General features: G+C 39.0%; 5 protein-coding genes across 7 annotated transcripts; 3 read left to right on the plus strand and 2 right to left on the minus strand.

Moving 5' to 3' along the window:
* Window positions 1-1,143: 1,143 nt before the first annotated feature.
* LOC149739395 (translocation protein SEC63 homolog) lies at window positions 1,144-3,598 on the minus strand. The gene has a single exon (XM_089875796.1). The coding sequence runs from the start codon at window positions 3,506-3,508 to the stop codon at window positions 1,295-1,297; it is 2,214 nt and encodes a 737-aa protein (XP_089731922.1). The 5' UTR covers window positions 3,509-3,598; the 3' UTR covers window positions 1,144-1,294.
* A 319-nt stretch (window positions 3,599-3,917) lies between these two features.
* LOC149739396 (uncharacterized) lies at window positions 3,918-6,127 on the plus strand. Of its 2 annotated transcripts, none has more exons than XM_089875820.1 (2): window positions 3,918-4,083; window positions 4,701-6,127. In XM_089875820.1, exon 2 carries the CDS (start codon window positions 4,708-4,710, stop codon window positions 5,899-5,901), a length of 1,194 nt encoding a protein of 397 aa, XP_089731946.1. In that variant the 5' UTR covers window positions 3,918-4,083; window positions 4,701-4,707; the 3' UTR covers window positions 5,902-6,127. The 2 variants fall into 2 exon arrangements, with proteins under 2 accessions (XP_089731946.1, XP_089731947.1); XM_089875821.1 differs by lacking the exon at window positions 3,918-4,083 and adding an exon at window positions 4,206-4,385.
* Window positions 6,126-9,542, plus strand: LOC149739397 (isocitrate dehydrogenase [NADP] cytoplasmic-like). The gene is made up of 9 exons (XM_089875819.1): window positions 6,126-6,270; window positions 6,461-6,637; window positions 6,963-7,077; window positions 7,305-7,407; window positions 7,738-7,915; window positions 8,252-8,403; window positions 8,501-8,641; window positions 8,821-8,983; window positions 9,262-9,542. Exons 1-9 carry the CDS (start codon window positions 6,152-6,154, stop codon window positions 9,356-9,358), a joined length of 1,245 nt encoding a protein of 414 aa, XP_089731945.1. The 5' UTR covers window positions 6,126-6,151; the 3' UTR covers window positions 9,359-9,542.
* Window positions 9,543-9,661: 119 nt separating this feature from the next.
* Window positions 9,662-14,575, plus strand: LOC149739398 (tudor domain-containing protein 5-like). Of its 2 annotated transcripts, XM_089875792.1 has the most exons (13): window positions 9,662-9,790; window positions 10,189-11,175; window positions 11,586-11,801; window positions 11,956-12,223; window positions 12,525-12,621; window positions 12,696-12,921; window positions 12,976-13,145; window positions 13,488-13,614; window positions 13,713-13,811; window positions 13,864-14,008; window positions 14,155-14,258; window positions 14,309-14,346; window positions 14,439-14,575. In XM_089875792.1, exons 1-12 carry the CDS (start codon window positions 9,718-9,720, stop codon window positions 14,344-14,346), a joined length of 2,550 nt encoding a protein of 849 aa, XP_089731918.1. In that variant the 5' UTR covers window positions 9,662-9,717; the 3' UTR covers window positions 14,439-14,575. The 2 variants fall into 2 exon arrangements, with proteins under 2 accessions (XP_089731918.1, XP_089731919.1); XM_089875793.1 differs by having other exon boundaries at window positions 14,155-14,346.
* Window positions 14,014-18,954, minus strand: LOC149739399 (kinesin-like protein KIF28). The gene is given in 18 exon segments (XM_089875802.1): window positions 14,014-14,721; window positions 14,814-14,906; window positions 14,957-15,067; window positions 15,116-15,196; window positions 15,245-15,316; window positions 15,435-15,484; window positions 15,532-15,665; window positions 15,713-15,841; window positions 15,899-16,038; window positions 16,134-16,321; window positions 16,900-17,059; window positions 17,114-17,290; window positions 17,292-17,304; window positions 17,413-17,617; window positions 17,683-17,800; window positions 17,851-17,924; window positions 17,975-18,107; window positions 18,371-18,954. Coding segments are annotated over 18 exon segments (2,088 nt in total). The 5' UTR covers window positions 18,521-18,954; the 3' UTR covers window positions 14,014-14,661.
* Window positions 18,955-19,098: the final 144 nt, after the last annotated feature.

Raw genomic sequence — 19,098 nt, forward strand, 5'->3', positions numbered from 1 at the left:
TGTTTCGTCGCAATCTAAATACGAAACAAAAACACGGATGACGTCATTAAAGTGCCCCATCCAGTGATAGTATAAGTTAGGAACTATACGTGTGATGTCATAAGTAAACAATGACGTATCCTCTCACTACAGTTCATGACCCCATTCGCATCAACTGATCACGCCATGATTGCTCCGCGCATAAAACACCTCTTCCACAAAGTTACCACACCAGGTTACAAGTTAGAAGGTTTATGTTTATTCTGGTTCAACAAACCGAGCAATCTGTGTTCCGAGAACATCGTTTCTTGTTTATTACGTCATAATCACGCATGTGTTGTAACAAAGGAGACTTCTTCAACCAAACGCGACAGGTTCAGACACATCGGGCATACGCGATACTATCTATGACGTAACAAGGGGTTATTATCGCAAAAGTGACGTAACAATAGAACTGCGATTTCGTCAAAATGTTTATTCGTTTGTTTGTTACGTCATAGAGCTCGCGTTCTTCTATTCGTTATAACATCGAGGTCTTAATATAGAAATCTATCGATATTAAATCTAGTTTTCTATATACCGCCACCTACCGGTGAAGTAGATGTTTGAAGATCAGCCAGGACCAACTTGTAACGTCACCAAAGTTGTTAGACGAAAAGATAAATGGCGTTTTAACCGTTAGCCAGTTATGGTAATAACGTATGCCCATCGTCGTTACGTGATATGTTTATTTTTCGTATTAATGTCGCTCTGCTCGTGGCTTATCATTAAAGCCGTGCTCTCTTTTTTAAAATCTAATTTATTACGTCATAGATTGGCTGTTCTAGAATACCACGTGACACAGGCAACTACGTCATCGGAACACGCCAGAAGCGAAACCTTGATGATTCTTGCTTTGATTAAATATAATACCCGTGTGTATGGTGCATTTAAGTATAATTATGTATAATATACTTGTTGCGGGTGTACTCCATATATATTACATGTATAATACGCTGTTGTTACGTAATATATTCAATTATTGTGGGTTAGATTAAATATAATTGACCTTGTGTATAATATGACACTGCTATATAATATATCTTATACACAGCTGGTGTATAAACCCTCTATAGAACTTTATTATTACAGCCAGTTCAACAGGAAATCAACAACTTCCACACGTTCACATATTATCTTTTATTATCTCAACACACAAACTGCCATTGCACAAATAACATCCCCAACATACAATCTACAGCCTTACACAAATACTGGGTTGGATTGCCAAAGCATTCACCAAGACTTAAAACATCAAATTTTATAAAATTGCAAATTAATTATCCACATCCGACAGTGAGTTTTCCTCCGATGAAATCCCTTCATCTTCGCTTTCGTTTCCACCATCGTTGTTTTCATTATCCGAAATATTCCACTGCGGATGTTCTTCCTCCAATGGCTTGGCTTCTTTCACGTCGAGCTTAATATCTTGCTTTTGGTCGCAATCCAGGTATGAATCAGACCTCAGCCATACTTGGTAGGTATACCGACCAGGTTTCTGTGGGGCAGGAAACTTTAGTTCAATCTCCTCGCTTTCGCGCAGGTTACAAACCATTACAGGTGAAGTTAGCAGCAGATGCCGCTTACGGTCGCACACGTACACCCACCACCATTCCTGTTTCTCCACAGGTAAGTTTGGCGCGTACACAGTGTGTGTACGTTTGTCCGACACGGTTAGTGAAGCTTTGCTCTTCCTTTTAAACGTGGCTTGCATCGCCTGCCATTCCTTTTCCTCAGTTTCCTCATCCCGAGGTGAATCGGAGTCGGTGTCAGAATCATCAGAATCGCTGTCGCCAGACTCGTTACTTTTAGCAGCTTGCCCCTCACTACTGACCTCAGCTTCATCAAACTTTGATTTATCAACTTTCTTCGCCCCAAGTGTTTTCTTTGCCCCAGCTTTGGTTGGTTTTTTTTTCTTTACGTTCTTTTTCTTTTTACTTTGTTTCTCCCAAACCTTAAGTTTGTTCGGCTTCTCACCCACCCCTTCCTCATCGTCCAGTGTTGCCAGTGTTTCCACGGGCGATTCAGCCTCTTCCTCCTGCAGGTCGCCGAGCTCCTTTCTTGTCATGGACAGCGTCACCGTGACGATCGCTCCAGCCGTGATGACGTTCAGATCTTCATCGTCCATCACCTGCGTTGTCACATGAAGTTCAACATCCGGATATTTTTTCAACACAGAGATCATCGTATCATATTCCTCGTCACCCATTCTTCGCAACATTTGTCGACGATCCGATTCACGAAGTTGCGCGAGACCCCGAAGATTCCTCACAAATCGCTTTTTACTCATGTGGCAATACTTCACGAAGTCATCGTTGAAATATGGCAGTTGTAGCAGTGGGGACTTGGTTTCCCTCAACCCCTGGACCATCATTGGGCAAATTTTCATCACATTTTCCAGCGACTCCAACCTTGGCATGCTCGCTTTGTTCCAGTGAGCCATCACGGTGAGTTGGGACAAACATCCAACCATCTCCTGCACCAACAACGGGACTTTACACAAAATAAACTCCAGGTCTTCCTCCAGCATTGTTGATGGAATATCCAACCTACAAAGATGACAATATATAAGAATACGAGCTTTCACACTGTAAGGAAAGTTCATCGGCCTCTCTTTTGGATTATCCGTAATTGAACACGACTCCAGTCTATGCAACAAATCTGGTAACTCTTCGTTGTCAGCGGGTGTCGGGGCACGCACCTTGGAATTATGTTCTCGACTAAACTCAAAGGAGGCCGAGATAATCATTATGGCTCTCTTAAGGTTAAGGTTGGGGGTTTTATTAAGGAAATAATAATATAATTGTGTAGTGTTTAACAAGACTTGTTCCTTGCTGTATTTAATTGATCTGCTCCACCACACACCAACTATTATTGGCATGATAACCATAAACAAAGCCATGTAAATCCCAAGGACAAAGATTGAGTTTTTAGATTCGACAATCCACTTCGGCAAAGCAATTCCAAACTCCATGGCTTGCGGACCATCAGGGTTCCCATATTCCTTCCAATTCTGCATGGTTTCCTCGTCGGTGAGTGATTCGTAAGCTTTCCTGATTTTCATGAACGTATCCGAGTCCCCCCCTTTATCAGGATGGTTTTCAAGTGATAATTGTCGATATCTTTTCTTGATTTCAATTTTATCCGCATCTCTATCGACTCCCAGAACCTCATAAGGATCGTATTCGACATGATCATTCTCGATGTTTGATACTTTATAAACCAACACCAGGAACCCAACCCAAGCAAAAACAATCAACCATTTCCGAAAACTTGGTTTTGACTTTTTCCTCCTTAAAGCTTCTTGCACTTTCTTATACCATTTACTTTTACCGTGGATTGGGCAAAGCGTCCGCAATCTTTTCTCTTCGTCTTTTACTCCTTTAGGCCAGAACAAATACGTGAGTGGGATTAATAGCATTGCAAAAAAAGAGAGAATAAAATATAAAAACGTTGAGCCCTTTTCATCGTATGCAAATTGTTGAGACATCTTTGCTACAAATTAAATTTCCTAAAAAACAATAACTTTAGTTAGAATATACCCGCTAACATATCACAAACACATTATATCCACGTCTCATTTTACTTCCAGCTGTTTTACATTGATAGGAATTACTCCGGTTTAAACACGACAGAGATGTTTCCGTATGAGTGTTGCCAAGAGATTATGGATGTGTGGCCACCTAACTACTGATGCATACTGTATGTCTGTGATTAAGATTTACTGAAACTAAACTAAGCGTTCCCACAACCGTGGTGTAACTTGATAAAAAGTTCATATTTAAACCACTAAATTGCTACTTTCGTTTGGTTTGGCAATCCGTTTCTACGTACAGTTAATGTTTGGAGATGAATCTAAAAAAAGTTTTTTAATATTTTTTTTGAAATTATAAATATGTGCGAACACTTTTAATTTGCAAAAATAGGCGGGAAAATTATGAAAAAAGTATCTGGAAGCACTGAAACGTCATCGAAATTCTTTCAAGGCAAACCGTCGTTTTGTCCAAGCCGCCATTTTTGTTTCAGTAAACTGATCCTAAAAGTGTTTTAGTTTACGTTTACAAGGTAAGTTTTGATAAAAACTATGTCTGTGGTGGTTATATGATTGTCTATGTGATGTTTAAATATGATGTATCCATGTTTAACCTGTTATGCGATATTTTATTTCTACTGGAATCATAAATTTCTATGTTAACGTTAAAATTGCGTTTGTTGGAAAATTAAAACAAAAAAACGTAACTTTTAATGTTTATTTGTTGAAATTAATTAAATCAACTATGTTAGAGGACTTTAAAATTAATGAACAAAAATATTTAAAATATTAAATGAAACACGTGACATCTACGTTTGCGTTTATTTTTTTTAAGGTAATTGATTTCAAACATTTTATTTTCACACCACACCGGCGCATATTCTTACTGTTGCACCACAACTGCTTTATTGTTTATTTAATTTATTGCACAATATGTTGCATTAGAAGAACCTTGGTAATGGTTAATTATAGAAATTAAAATCCTACAATTTATGGATTAAATATTAGTCAACTTTTCCAGCAAACCTATATAAAAAACCACAATATTCTTGTTCAACTTTAACATCGGTTCTCGAACCTGTTTGTGTTGCCGTGGTAGAATTGTACACCGTCACCTAAACTTTTATCTTCTCATAAATATTTTCAACAGATTGAAAATGGCTGATGATGAAGCGACACCGAGTGTTCAAGATTTGGAGGAAACTTTGGTAATGATCGGCGACAAAGCAACGACGATTGTGATTGATGTTAATGATGGCAGTTACGACGATGACCAAATATTCCTTGAGGAAGTTTTACAAGATGATGATGGAGGGGAGATCAAGTTGGAGGGGGTCAGTTTCGAGGAAGCGTTCAAACAACATGGACGACTCACCTCGGTAAAGATGAAACAATGTTTTATTTGTTCGCTCGCGTTCGAATCCCATGCAAGGTTTGTTCAACACGTGAAGGAGGTTCATCCCGTCAAGTTTAGAGATGGAAAGTTTCATTGCCCAGTTTGTAATTATTCAAATAAAACGAAACCATCAGTCGAACAACATCTGAGGGTTCATACGAAAGAGAAACCGTTTCAATGCCAAATTTGCGGGAAAGCTTTCAATCAAAAGGCTGGTGTTGTGCAGCATATGCGAACACACTCTGATGAGAAACCTTATATTTGTGGGATTTGCGATGGTAGATTCAAAGCACACGGCACACTTCTTGCACACATTGCTATGAAACACCAGAATATTAAACCTTACACTTGCAAGGAGTGCGGATATTCATTCGGGCACGCAAGTAACCTTCGTACACACATGCGAACCCACACAGGTGAACGGCCATATAAATGTAACTTCTGTGAGAAAACCTTCGTACAACACGGACACTGTGTCACCCACCAACGGCTCCACACTGGCGAGAAGCCGTTCAAGTGTGACTATTGTCACGGTGCGTTCACGCACGTCGGAAATCTACGGCAACATGTGATCAGCCAACACACCAAGGATTATAAACATAGATGTCAATACTGCAACAAAGGGTTCATTGGACCAGGGGATCTGAGACGGCATATTCTCACACACTCCGTTGTCCCGGTTTCCATGGTTACCAACATGGAGGAACAGATGATGCAGGAGATTGGTGAGAAGGAGGAGCAAAGTGTGGAGCATCTGGAGCATGGTTTGGAACATGTAGAGCAGGCGGGGCAAGTTGGGCCAGTCGGGCAAGTTGGGCAGGTTAGGCATAATGTGGGCCACGACATGGATCCGAACATTGAAGAAATCATCCACGAGCAGAGCGGACCCGACAGTCCCGAGCTGGAGATTGTTCAAGTTGGTGGGACTGACTTGGTAGAAGCTGAGACTTCATAAGGAAAAAAGACGTTGTGTTGATTCAAAGCAAACATATTGTTTGGATTGTGACATTGCTCATTCTAGACTTCCCAACATCATTGTTTGATTGTGATGTAACAATGGCAGGGAATATTGGGTTCAAACTCTGAAATTAATAATGTCATATTTCGCATGCGTGTTTGTTGTTTAACGAGCGTTTGGTTTAAGTTTTAGTGAATATTATTCCCATCTTGTTTTGTGTTAGGTTAAGAATAAATAATCAGTTAAAATGTCGAAAATTATCGGTGGAAATGTTGTTGAGTTGAAAGGAGATGAGATGACTCGGATCATTTGGGAACTTATCAAAGAAAAGTTGATTTTTCCCTATGTTGATCTTGAGGTGAAATGGTGAGTTGTTGGGGGTGGGGTGGTTGTTTATTTTGCACTAAGTTACATATGTGGTAACTTGTAAGCGGGCACGAGGTGTATGAAACAGAACACCTGTGTTATAACGACTGTTGTTGCCCCGCCATGCGAGGATAAACAAGTTACATATGTTTATACAGTTGCATTCACTTACATTCAAACACTTCGTTAGTTTTGATCTTTCTGTTGAGAATCGCGACGCCACCGAGGATAAAGTGACAGTTGAAGCAGCGGAAGCGATCAAGAAGTTTAACGTCGGTATCAAGTGTGCGACGATCACACCTGATGAAAATCGGGTTGTCGAGTTTAATTTAAAGAAAATGTGGAAGTCACCTAACGGGACCATTAGGTGCCTAGTATTGTATTGATTAATGTGGTGAATGCAATACACTTTTGCTCTGCTTGTTTGAATAGACACCTAACAGCAGGGTAAAATCTGGGGTGACATTGTTAAAATACAGTTACACTCATAGTTGTCAAACATAGGGAACCTCGTTGATTAATGTGGTGAATACAATATACTTTGGCTCTGCTTGTTTGTATAGACACCTAACAGCAGGGTAAAAGCCAGTTGTTGCATGAAACTGGGGTGATAAACATATAATGTCATCCATCCCAGACACCTCTAAAGTTGTTGTGGTTAAAGATAAGTAACGACATTTTTAATCCTCTAGAAACATTTTGGGCGGAACTGTATTTCGTGAAGCAATCATTTGTAAGAATATCCCTCGCCTTGTGACGACATGGAAGAAACCGATTGTTATCGGCCGACATGCGCATGGGGACCAGGTGGGTGGTTTGCCGCGTGCGCTGTGTTAAACATTCCATGATAAAGTTGGCTGCCTGCAACTCCGTGTCCTTGGGTTTAGTTACTCAAGGTCACTTAAGTCTAGTTGTTGCTCCAGTGTATGTGACGCTGCACAAACCTCATAATATAATTAATAATAAATAACCTAGATGGTACAATAAACAATTTTATTTAAGTAGTCTATTAATATTTCACCATCCACCTACAGTACAAAGCTACGGACTTTGTGGTTCCAGGGGAAGGGGAAGTAGTCATTAAGTTCACCCCAACTAACGGCTCGCCCCAGGAGTTTAAAGTATTTGATTTTAAAGGTGGGTTTGTTACTACGTATGTGACTTTGTGGGTGATTGTATTACTGTATGGCTGACAATTTAGACAACCCATTAGTGACCACTGGGTTGAAGTAATTAACGATAAGTGTAAGAACACTAATGTTCACAATGGTAACAACATCGAAACTCGAATTCTATTGTGTGGTTTAGAGGCTAAAGAGACGTGCACTGAGTGCAGGAGAAACCCCATTATTACATCATAACACCCTATTATTACATCATAACACCCCATTATTACATCATAACACCCTATTATTACATGATTCATAACACCCCATTATTACATCATAACACCCCTATCATCCACAGATGGAGGTGGGGTTGCCATGGCCATGTACAACACAGATAAATCGATCCGTGACTTCGCTCATTCGTGTCTTAAGTTTGCGTTGCAGAAGAAGTGGCCGCTATACCTCAGCACTAAGAACACGATACTCAAGAAATACGACGGGAGGTTCAAAGATATTTTTCAAGAGGTCTACGAAAGGTTGGTGATATTTAACATCTATTATCGTGTGTACTTATGTTATATTTATGTTAAAACAACCTTGCTTAATCCTCCATTCATAAATATTGGGGTCAAAAGTTAAAAATCATTCGTTTAAATATTTGTTTTGTATGTCACATATACTCCTTGTGACATCATAATCACACATGACCTTTGATATTTAACACGACTCAACCTCATGGTTGGTTTGCGGTGTTGGTGGAATTTCCACATCTTGTTGCTTGAGTTAAACAATTTCTATGTTTTGTATTTTCTATTTTATCATCACGTGTATCGTGAAGAACTTGTGGATGAAACATTAACTTTATATTACAGCGAGTACAAGCCCCAATATGAGGGAAACGGCATCTGGTACGAACATCGATTGATTGATGATATGGTGGCATATGCCATGAAGTCCGAGGGAGGGTTCGTTTGGGCGTGCAAGAATTATGATGGAGATGTTCAGTCAGACTCCGTGGCACAAGGTGGGTGGGGAGGTTACAATGTTTTCAAGAATTTTGTTGCAGTTACATTTATCGTGACTGTGATTGGTTGGATTGTGTCACATGACAAACATTACAGGTTACGGCTCGTTGGGCATGATGACTAGCGTCCTCGTGTGTCCCGACGGCAAGACAGTTGAAGCAGAAGCCGCTCATGGAACGGTGACGCGGCATTATCGGCAACATCAGAAAGGGTTGGAGACGTCGACCAATCCGATTGGTGGGTTGGGGGTGTGTTAGGGGGCGTGGCAACCAACTTTTGTTTAGTAGGGCGGGGGAAGATGGGACAAGTTTTCATTATTTTTTATTGTCCTATTTGTGTTTAAACCACAGGGGCAGCTGGGATAGTTAGAAACACAATCCTGTGAAATCAACCACTAATCACATATATCTTCCCAGCTTCTATATTCGCATGGACACGTGGCCTTCTGCATCGAGCCAAGCTGGATTCAAACACGGAACTCGATCGATTTGCGAACACCCTTGAAAGGGTTTGTATTGAAACCATCGAGTCTGGTTCAATGACTAAGGACCTTGCTATCTGTATTAAAGGGTTGCCGGGGTGAGTGGGGGTTTGGGGGTGTGGTTGTTCTAGGGGGGTGTGGGGGTGTGGTGTTGTATATGCTGCTCCTGCAATTACTCCTACCCAGTGGTCACTAATGGGTTGTCCAAATTATCAGCCATATATAAAAACAATCACCCACAAAGTTACATACGTGGTAATTGGTAAGCTGGCATGAGGTGTATAAAACAGAACACCCACAGTATAACGACTATTGTTGCCCCGTCATGCGAAGATAAATAAGTAACTATGTTCATCGAAACCACTTTTATATCAAGGGTAACGAGATCGGATTATCTCAACACTTACGAGTTTTTGGACAAAATTGCGGAAAACTTGGGAACTGCGATGAAATCCGGGCAATCCCAACTTTAAGCACCAGTTGTATTGTTGCGATGAAATAATGAATTTGTGCAATTCATAATTAAATTATGTTTGTGCTTAACTTAAATTTAAAAATTATGCAAATATTGTTTATTAGGGTTTACATTGTTAAAGTATTGAAGCGTTTATTTTACACATTTAGGAAATTATATTGAATAAAGTTTATTTCGTGGTACTTTGTTTTCGGGGAGGAATAAATTGTGTTAAAAAAGTTTGTGGCTTGTTAATCGTGAAAATTTGCGTTACATAGAATGTAAGTAATATATCGCAGAAATTTACGCCGCAATATTTGACGCTTCTGTCGTTTGGCGCGAGGTTTGTATTTATCGTCACGTGGTTCTAAATACAAGATGTCGGAATTATTGGCAGAGAAAAATAAAGTAAAGAAAGTCCTTCGAAGTTTACTGCTTTCAGCATCATGCGGTAAAGTATATATTAATATATGCAGCGTAATTAGGGACAATCTGGATGCTTAAAAATAAATACGGGGCTAGTGAAGAATCCCCTCCCACCTTATTTGCTAACCCTTAACCATACCCCTATAACAACTAACTCCCTCCCAATTCCATCTCAGTTTGTTTCAATGAATTTGTTGTACGTTAAGTTGACAGCCATGCTTTATTTGACATTTTTACATTTTTTTACGCATAGCATGTTTAACGACCGTCGTTTTGCTGCTACTTCTCTTCGTTGTTTTACTTAATTTGATCTTCGCTATCGTATTCAAAATATAAACAATGATTTATAATAAAATTAATTATGTTACGCAACCAAACATCAACAAATAGACATCAAATATAAACAACCCCAATGTCACCCAGGTTTGACCCCGACGCAGTTGGAACGAGATTATAAACAAATGGCTGGCGAGGTTTTGCCGTATAAGAAGTTTCATTTCATGACAAGTCGCGACTTCTTGAAATCTTTGCGTGATACGTTGGTGTTTGTGTATGACGGGCCTCATGTCATCATACATGGAATCGCGGATGATAAAACCGAACATATCAAGAAAATGATTACAAAACAAAGAAAACCGAAAACATACAACTCACTTGAGGGGCAGCTGGAACCCAAACGCTCCCCCCGAATCAAGAAACCTCCAACACTATATGTTCCTGCTTTCATTCGAAACAATCTCTTCAAAGTTATTAAAACTTTTCCGAACGGATTTTCGATTTCAATTTTGCCAGAAATTTACTCTAAAGTAAACGGAGCGAAACTTCACATCAACGGGCACGGGTTCGAAAACCACCGTGACCTGTTGCTTGCGATGCCGGATATCGTTCGTCTTGAATTTGGTCGCACGAACAGGGCGGGCCAGAATCTCTATGTTTACCCCGCTAAATATCTTACACAAACCAAGGTAAACGGCGATAAAAATAATAACGCTGAAAATAAAGATTGTTTAGAGAAGGAAGTAACAACTGAGAAAAAAAAGGAAGACAAAGCTATTGAGGAAAAAAGTTTGAACAAAGAAACGGAAAAAATAGTTAAAAACCATTTGGCTGCAAAGAAAGTGAACACGGGTCCCAAGCAAGAAGTGAACAACATTTTCAAACAAGAGTATTCACCAGCGTGTCAGATACTTCAACGGGAATTACTTCAACTGTTGTCGGGGCGACCAAACGGGACGTGGTCTCTAAATATTTCATCGCTTTATGAACAGAAATATAACAAACCCCTTGAACTTAAGAATTACGGATACTTCAGTATTATTGAGTTCATGTCAACACTTGGTAACAAGGTATCAATGTATCGCCCGCTGCCTTCAGGGGATTGGTTCTTTAATATAAGAAGCCCAAATCAAAGTACGTGGTTCGTTATATTACTTGGTGCTTTAGATAAAGCGAGTAATGTTTTGTCTGCCACATGGCGACGCATCATCAAAGTTAAGTTTCTTTACCAAGGACACGCATGGTATCTCCCCTGGTAGCAGACGAAACATCGATATATGAAATGTTTTATATGGTCTTTTACATTCCTTTAATATAGCCGGCAGCATCAACATAAACATGAATTGTTTTTAAATTTAACCAATTTAAAAATCATTAAACAGTAAAATTTGGTACAAACATGTTTGCAATAAAAGAGTGACAGACCAGTAACCAAACATGTGTTTAACCGATGACATTCCTACATTTGTGTAAGGTTGGCCCGCTTGTGTTGATTTTAGTTTTAAGAATATAATTCTAGTTTATATTTATTGTTCTTTTTGCAGCGAACCCCCCCAAACCTCCGGCCACCGACCTAACAGATGTCAAGATAAAGTTGAAACAACTGATGTCACGCTTCAACGACGGCATTGTTATTGAATGTTTGAACGATCTTTACCAAATGACCTTTAACTCCTCGTTGCCGGTCGGGGGGGTTTACATCAATGTGGAGACATTACTGTGTAAAGCATTGGATGTTGTGAAACTTTGTGAGAAAGATGGTGAATATTGTTGTAATTGGATATTTTGCACATGGATTGTTTGAAAACTCTATAACAGCAGGCTTAAAACTGGGATGTTGAAACATAAGATGTCACCCTTGTTGGTGACACGATCGCTTGCCCCACAACCTTGCCGTTAGTTTAACCTTTACAGGTCGATGCATGGTGCTTCCCCACGATCATAGCATGGGTGCTTCCCCTAAACAAGGATCCCCAATAGACGCGGTTGGAGGAGGAGTGTGTTACCGAACACTAGATGTTCCCGCACCATCGGACGATTACATTGACATATTTGTGTCGCACGTCGTAACTCCGGGTGCGTTCATGGTTCAGTTGATCGGGGAGGACACGACGGTGGCTTTGGATGAATTGATGGATGATTTGGAAGAATTCTATTGCAGTAATGAAGCTGCTGCGTATAGGTTGGTATATGTGGGGAAGAAACTTATGGATATTTGCTGCAACCCAGTGGTCACTAATGGGTTGTCTAAATTATCAGCCATATTAAAAACAAATAACATACACAAAGTTGAAAAGTGTGGTAACTCGTAAGCACACAAGGATAAAAAAAATGATGCGAAAATACACGACTGCGATGCGATGCTGTGGCACGGGGAATAACATTAGACGTGCTTGCCGTGGTTTTATTTGGGGTATGTTAGTAACAGAGGAAAATATATTTTATGGTTCGTCGCTACCTTAATAAACCCCCATCCATCATAGAATGCCGAGCGATTTAATCAGCGTCGGACAAGTTTGTGTCACTGTGTCGATTCAAGACAAGAATTGGAATAGAGCGTTAATTACAAAAGAACCATTGGTAATGTATTATATTATGATGTCATAAGCAGGGTTGTGATGTCATACACATGATCATTATGATGTCATAACCAGGATTGTGGGTTTGTTGAGATATTGTTCGTTGATTACGGTGACATCGCTTCTGTCAATGTTCGTTCGTTGTTTTTGTTGAAAGAGAAGTTTCTTAACCTTCCCGCGCAAATGATTCGATCAAGGTTGTCCCATGTGCAGCCTTATAACCTCGGCAGTTGGTCGTTGGATTCGAGACGCGTAATGTTGGATCTGTGTCGTAACAAACCACTTGTTGCTAAAGTCACAGGTGAGTGGGGTGTTATATACTCTTTCATGTTAACTTACAACCACAAACTTCCAGGTGTGGACACTCATAACGTAATGTCACTGCTTATATGCGACACAACTCACGATACAATCGATGTTTACATCAATGATGTGTTGGCCGATCAACAATTTGCGACGTTGGTTTGCGACTTTGCGTCGAGCCACGAACTTGAACGCACAAGACTTGTTGTGGAGAATCGGCAGGTGGGGCTAACGGTTTAATGTCACCCAAGATTTTACCCTGCTGTTAGGTGTCTATACAAACAAGCAGAACCAAAGTATATTGCATTCACCACATTAATCAATGAGATTCCCTATGTTTGACAACTATGAGTGTAACTGCATTTTAACAATGTCACCCCAGATTTTACCCTGCTGTTAGGTGTCTATACAAACAAGCGGAGCCAAAGTATATTGCATTCACCACATTAATCAATGAAGTTTCCTATGTTTGACAACTATGAGTGTAAATGTATTTAACAATGTCACCCCAATTAACAAGCATGCCACATATTGTTCGTGTGTTACGAAACTTTGTCGTTCCAGATACAATCGATGTTACCACTTGGTGTTGCACATCAGCCACCATTGGAGGGCAGTGTTATCCTCGATGCCCCGCCCCCATACCAACCATATGCGACGCCCACAAACCAACCAATTACGGAAGACCAGGGTAGGTTTTAATGTGACCGCGATCTAATGCTTATGAAAAAATATGTAAAGTTTGGGAAAATTTCTATTAAAGTAACAATGGGTGTTTGTTAAACACAGGGTCATTTATGACTAATCACAATATCAACTATGACTCATCAATTATGACGGAAACTGCTGAGTCATCAATCGTTGCCACGGAGATGGATCATGTGACAGGTGGGGTTTCCCCGGGTTAATTTGCATACAACAAGATGTTTAATTTCCACAGAAACATCGAATCAAAGTTCGCCCCCAAATGAGCCACACGATGTCACTCTAACCCCTGTTCATGGAATATTTGGTGGGGAGGAAAACATTTCAACTCTACCCAAACATTTGTTACATGAAGCTCATGAAGAACTGATAAAGAAAAGGTGGAAAAGTTTTATTTGTTGTTTATTTAGAACAAATATGTTTCTGTTGCAAAGTAATTTTAGAAATATCTCTTGGGTGGTTTAAGATCATGAAACAGAGGATTTCTTCCCCTATTGTAAATATACATCAACTTACTTTCCACCAGAGATGAGATGCTTGCGATGTTGGTCGCTCAGCCATCCGTAAACATGAGGATTGAGGTGGAAAATGTGTTTCGGGAAATTTATAAACTTGAAACTCAAATATCAGGTGGGGGTTTGTTTGTTTAAGTAAAAATAACTAACTTTAATATTCCACAGAATACGATGCAGGTGTTGCAACAACAATGGGTGATTAGGTTAGAATTAATTATGATAAATGTTGCAACAACAATGGGTGATTAGGTTAGAATTAATTATGATAAATGTTGCAACAACAATGGGTGATTAGGTTAGAATTAATTATGATGAATGTTGCAAGGACTTTATTTTGACGTCCGATGACCTTCTATGTTCCATATGATTAAGTTCATTATGACATCACAATCGTGTCTTTGTTCTTCGTTTGAAATAAATTTCTTTAGTTTCTATGTTTCATTTATTTTAGAAATAGTTTGACAAAAAAAATATAATTAATTTAAATAAATAAAACACATTATTTCAAAAATAATAATTTAAAATAAAATACAAAACTTTGATTTTTTCTCCGATTTTGCTTCAACTTGGCTGGGAATCTGTGATTATGATGTCATGATTACCAATTGTTACTTCATAAGCATCATGATGACAAACATTGTTTGAAACAAAGCAAGTTATGTTGGCACACCTGGTCGGGGGTTTGCGGAAAGTTCGAAACATTTTCTTGATCTTGAAAATCTTCTTGCTTTTCAACTTCAATTATTTCACTTTCTTTCTTGAACTGTAAACATCTGTTACTTACAAATAAAACACAAATCTTAAGTTTCTCACCGAAGGTATTTCCTCACATATCTCTAAACATTTTTCTTCAACCAAACGAAGATTTCCAAACTTCTTCTCCGAACATTTCAACCGTTGCATCGCGATTATTTGCTCTTGTAACTAACAATAAACATAATGACCAAATAAGGGAATTCTAAATATTTTTACCTTGTTTATTTTTTTATTCTTTTTCCGAGCACCGACCTGCCCCTCCCCATCCTTAACAAGTTTCTTCAGCTTTTGATTTTCCTACAAAACTTGTTTTTAACAACCACATGCAAATGTATGTAAACTTACAGATTCTAATTTGTCCAGTAATTCTCGACACTTGACGTCAAACTGCTCCAACTCACTTCCATTGTCTTGATTCTGTCGTTCAAATCATGAATAAACTTACTACCGAGTGGTATCGAAATTTAATTAAGATTTATAAAGAAAATGTATTTTAGCATATTAATTATCTTTAAAAGTAGAACCACCAACTCACCCCATCTTCATCCACCCTCCAAACAAATGTCGTAAAATCTTCTTCAAGTTCTGGAACAAACAATTGGTCATTGTCACCCATTGTTACCAAACAATACCTTCTGTGTGTTGACGTATCTCTGCTTCCGCCGCCTCAAAAGTTACTTTGTTTATTTTAATTCCTTTTTCTTTCTTTGATTTCAAATCTCGTGGATGAGCGAACACAAATAAGTTGTTCGTTCCGAGTAAAATTCTACAACAATAACCATGATTATGATGTCATAATGTAAATCCTCCCACCTGTCGTTGTGCCGCATCTCAGCCTCCCGGTGGACAACAATCCCGTTAACACGAACATCATATATTTCACTTATCGGCAAAATATAAATCCGATCGTTTTCTTCGTTTTTAATTTCAGCAATTTCACCGCTGAAAATATTTTGTTTAAATTGAAAGACACGAACATCCATCACACCCACAACCCACCTCACCCCATCCAGCCTAATATTTGCTGTCTCCTCCCCGCCCACCACCGAGGTTCCGGGGTTCGTGAAATAAATTTTGACCCTGCACAGAACTTGGTCAATATTCAAGTTCCACAGGTGCGGGGTGTTCGTCGCTTTCTCCTGTTGAAACAAAATATGTTTCATGTTTGCCGCGCTTGAAACACGAGGTGTGTGGAACAGAACACGATTGTCACAAACAAAACATTCAATTTTACTTTTTGAAGATTTTCTTCTTCAATTTGTCTCATTGTTTCCAACCGTTGTTCCTCCATCTTCTCCTTCCATGTTTTATCTTCTAACTGATCCTCCAACACTCGCACCCGATCCTCAAATTCTCGTCTTATCTTCTCAACTTCTTCCATCGAGACCCAACCTTTGGTTGGGGGGTTGCCCGCTATTTGCTCTGTGACGTAACAATCAACATTATGTGACGTAACAATCAACATTATGTGATGTAACAATCAACATTATGTGACGTAACAATCAACATTATGTGACGTAACAATCAACATTATGTGACGTAACAATCAACATTATGTGACGTAACAATCAACATTATGTGACGTAACAATCAACATCATGTGATGTAACAATCAACATTATATGACGTAACAATCAACATCATGTGATGTAACAATCAACATTATATGACGTAACAATCAACATTATGTGACGTAACAATCAACATCATGTGATGTAACAATCAACATTATATGACGTAACAATCAACATTATGTGACGTAACAATCAACATCATGTGATGTAACAATTAACATTATGTGACGTAACAATCAACATCATGTGATGTAACAATCAACATTATGTGACGTAACAATTAACATTATGTGATGTAACAATCAACATTATGTGATGTAACAATCAACATTATGTGACTAAATGATACGAAACGTTGATAAAATAAAATGACTGTTTCTACCAGAAGAGCTATTTGTAATAATACCCCTGCATGCGACAACTAACGTCGTAACTTTTGTATTTCCTCTTCGTACATCTGAATCATTCGACCTTGCTCATTTTCGTTTACAACGGCCTTTGTCTTAATTTGTTTTGCACGATCGGCGAACCTTAACGTCGATAAAGTTTCCTCGTAATCGATCGCTGCCGGACTGATGGCGGCGATCTACAACGTTTGTGATGAAATAATGTTTGGGTTTCAATCGTTTATTCAACGTACCATCACCGACTTACTGTTCCCGCCCAAAGCTTTCTTTAACAACTTGGTCAACACTGAGTCTCGGTATGGAATGTGGGAATCCCCGTTCACGATAGCTTTGATACAATTACCAAGACACAGCAAACTTTTGTTGATCATCGAACCTTCTTTCAATCGACCTCCTGACCCCCCCAACTCTCTTCGCTCGTTCACTAGACAATAGAAATAACATTTATTGTTTATTTTTCGGTTGTTGAACACTTGGTGCTTCCCAAACCCAAGGTCCTCCCACAACAAACAATTATGCAACCCCCCCCCACCTTCCAGCGAGATCGACGAGATTAATCTCCGATTCCACGGTTTGCCCCCCGCTAACTTGTACAAACTTGATGACAAACATGGTGTGTCCCCTTGAACTCGTGTCGTTCATCCTCGTGGCAACGATCGTTCGTCGTTTGTTTCCGACCCCGATGTGGAAGTTAATTTCATCCGATGTTTGAACGGGAATCGATTCCAAACCAACCACTTAAATAGAAATCATATATAATAACATAGGTATCCAATATAACCAACATAGACATCATATTTACCGACGAAACCTTTCTTAGGGGCTTGTCGAACTTTCAACCCAACACCAGGTGTCGCCACACGCTTGCTCAACAAATCCTTGACCACGTCATTGTAAACCTCGATCATCGCTACGGATACCTGTGATGTCATCAATGTTATGACATCATTAATGTTATGACATCACAAACCTGAAACTCAACATCCCCCCCACTATGTTTCGAGATTCCTCGAAATAATTCTTCACAAACCCTCGGGACAATTCCTGGGGTTTCCGGTTAAACTTGGTATGTTTGAATATTTCAAAGGTTTTACCTTTATTGGAATCGAAGCCAACCATAGAATAAGACTTTCCCGAACCTGTTTGTCCGTATGCAAACAACGAACAATTGAAACCTTTCCATGCGTTCTCTAAAACTCCTCGTCCTAAATCATCAAATACTTTCGTCTGTAAACATAGATATCATATATTAACCATAGATATCGTATATTAAGCATGGATATCATATATTAACCATAGATATCATATATTAACCATAGATATCATATATTAACCATAGATATCATATATTACCATAGATATCATATATTAACCATAGATATCATATATTAACCATAGATATCATATATTAACTATGGATATCATATATTAACCATAGATATCATATATTAACCATAGATATCATATATTAACTATAGATATCGTATAACCTGGTCAGCATAACGTTGATCAGCAGGTTCAAGGTAACCATCGTCGCGCTCTCTGTAGCCATCATGTGACCAGTATGAGAAATCAAATGTAAACTTTTTGTCGGGGTATTTATCATCGGGGTCGGATATGATGGTGGTTCCCCCATTCATGTTTATTATGAGACCACTAGGTGTCTCATGTGACCTGTAGCTCGGTGGTTAAGGAAATATTGGGGAATTTATGATAATTATGATGTAACAAACTAATATAATCGCTTCATTGTTTAAACAATCAATGCATTGTTTACAACACAAAGGATATAAATGGCCGAACCCTCACAGCCACTTTTAGGTTGTCCGACATTTTTTATAAAATTGTCAAAAACATTTATTTTAAAATTCTTCCACTTAACTGGTATGAGAAGATTGTTAAATTATTGTTTCGCTAAACTCATCATTTTACCCCAGCTGGCACGAGGTGTACGAAACAGAACACCTGTGGTATAACGAATGTCGTTGCCCTGCGAGGATAAAGTAACAATAAAACGACAGTCGTTAAAACACGCTACCAGTTAAAACTACTTCAGTAAAAGTCTTGACTGCTAGACCCGCTTGTTTCAATATTATTGGAACCGTAAGTTGCACCAAGCCACTTAATTGCTGAGCTGTAATGAAGTAATTAGGAACGATTGTCATGACTGTGACATCATAAATCATTAACTTCATGATGTAACAGTAGCCATTGTTTA

Source organism: Ciona robusta, chromosome 3 (assembly GCF_009617815.1).
Source record: "Ciona robusta chromosome 3, ASM961781v2".
Lineage (NCBI taxonomy): Eukaryota > Metazoa > Chordata > Ascidiacea > Phlebobranchia > Cionidae > Ciona > Ciona robusta.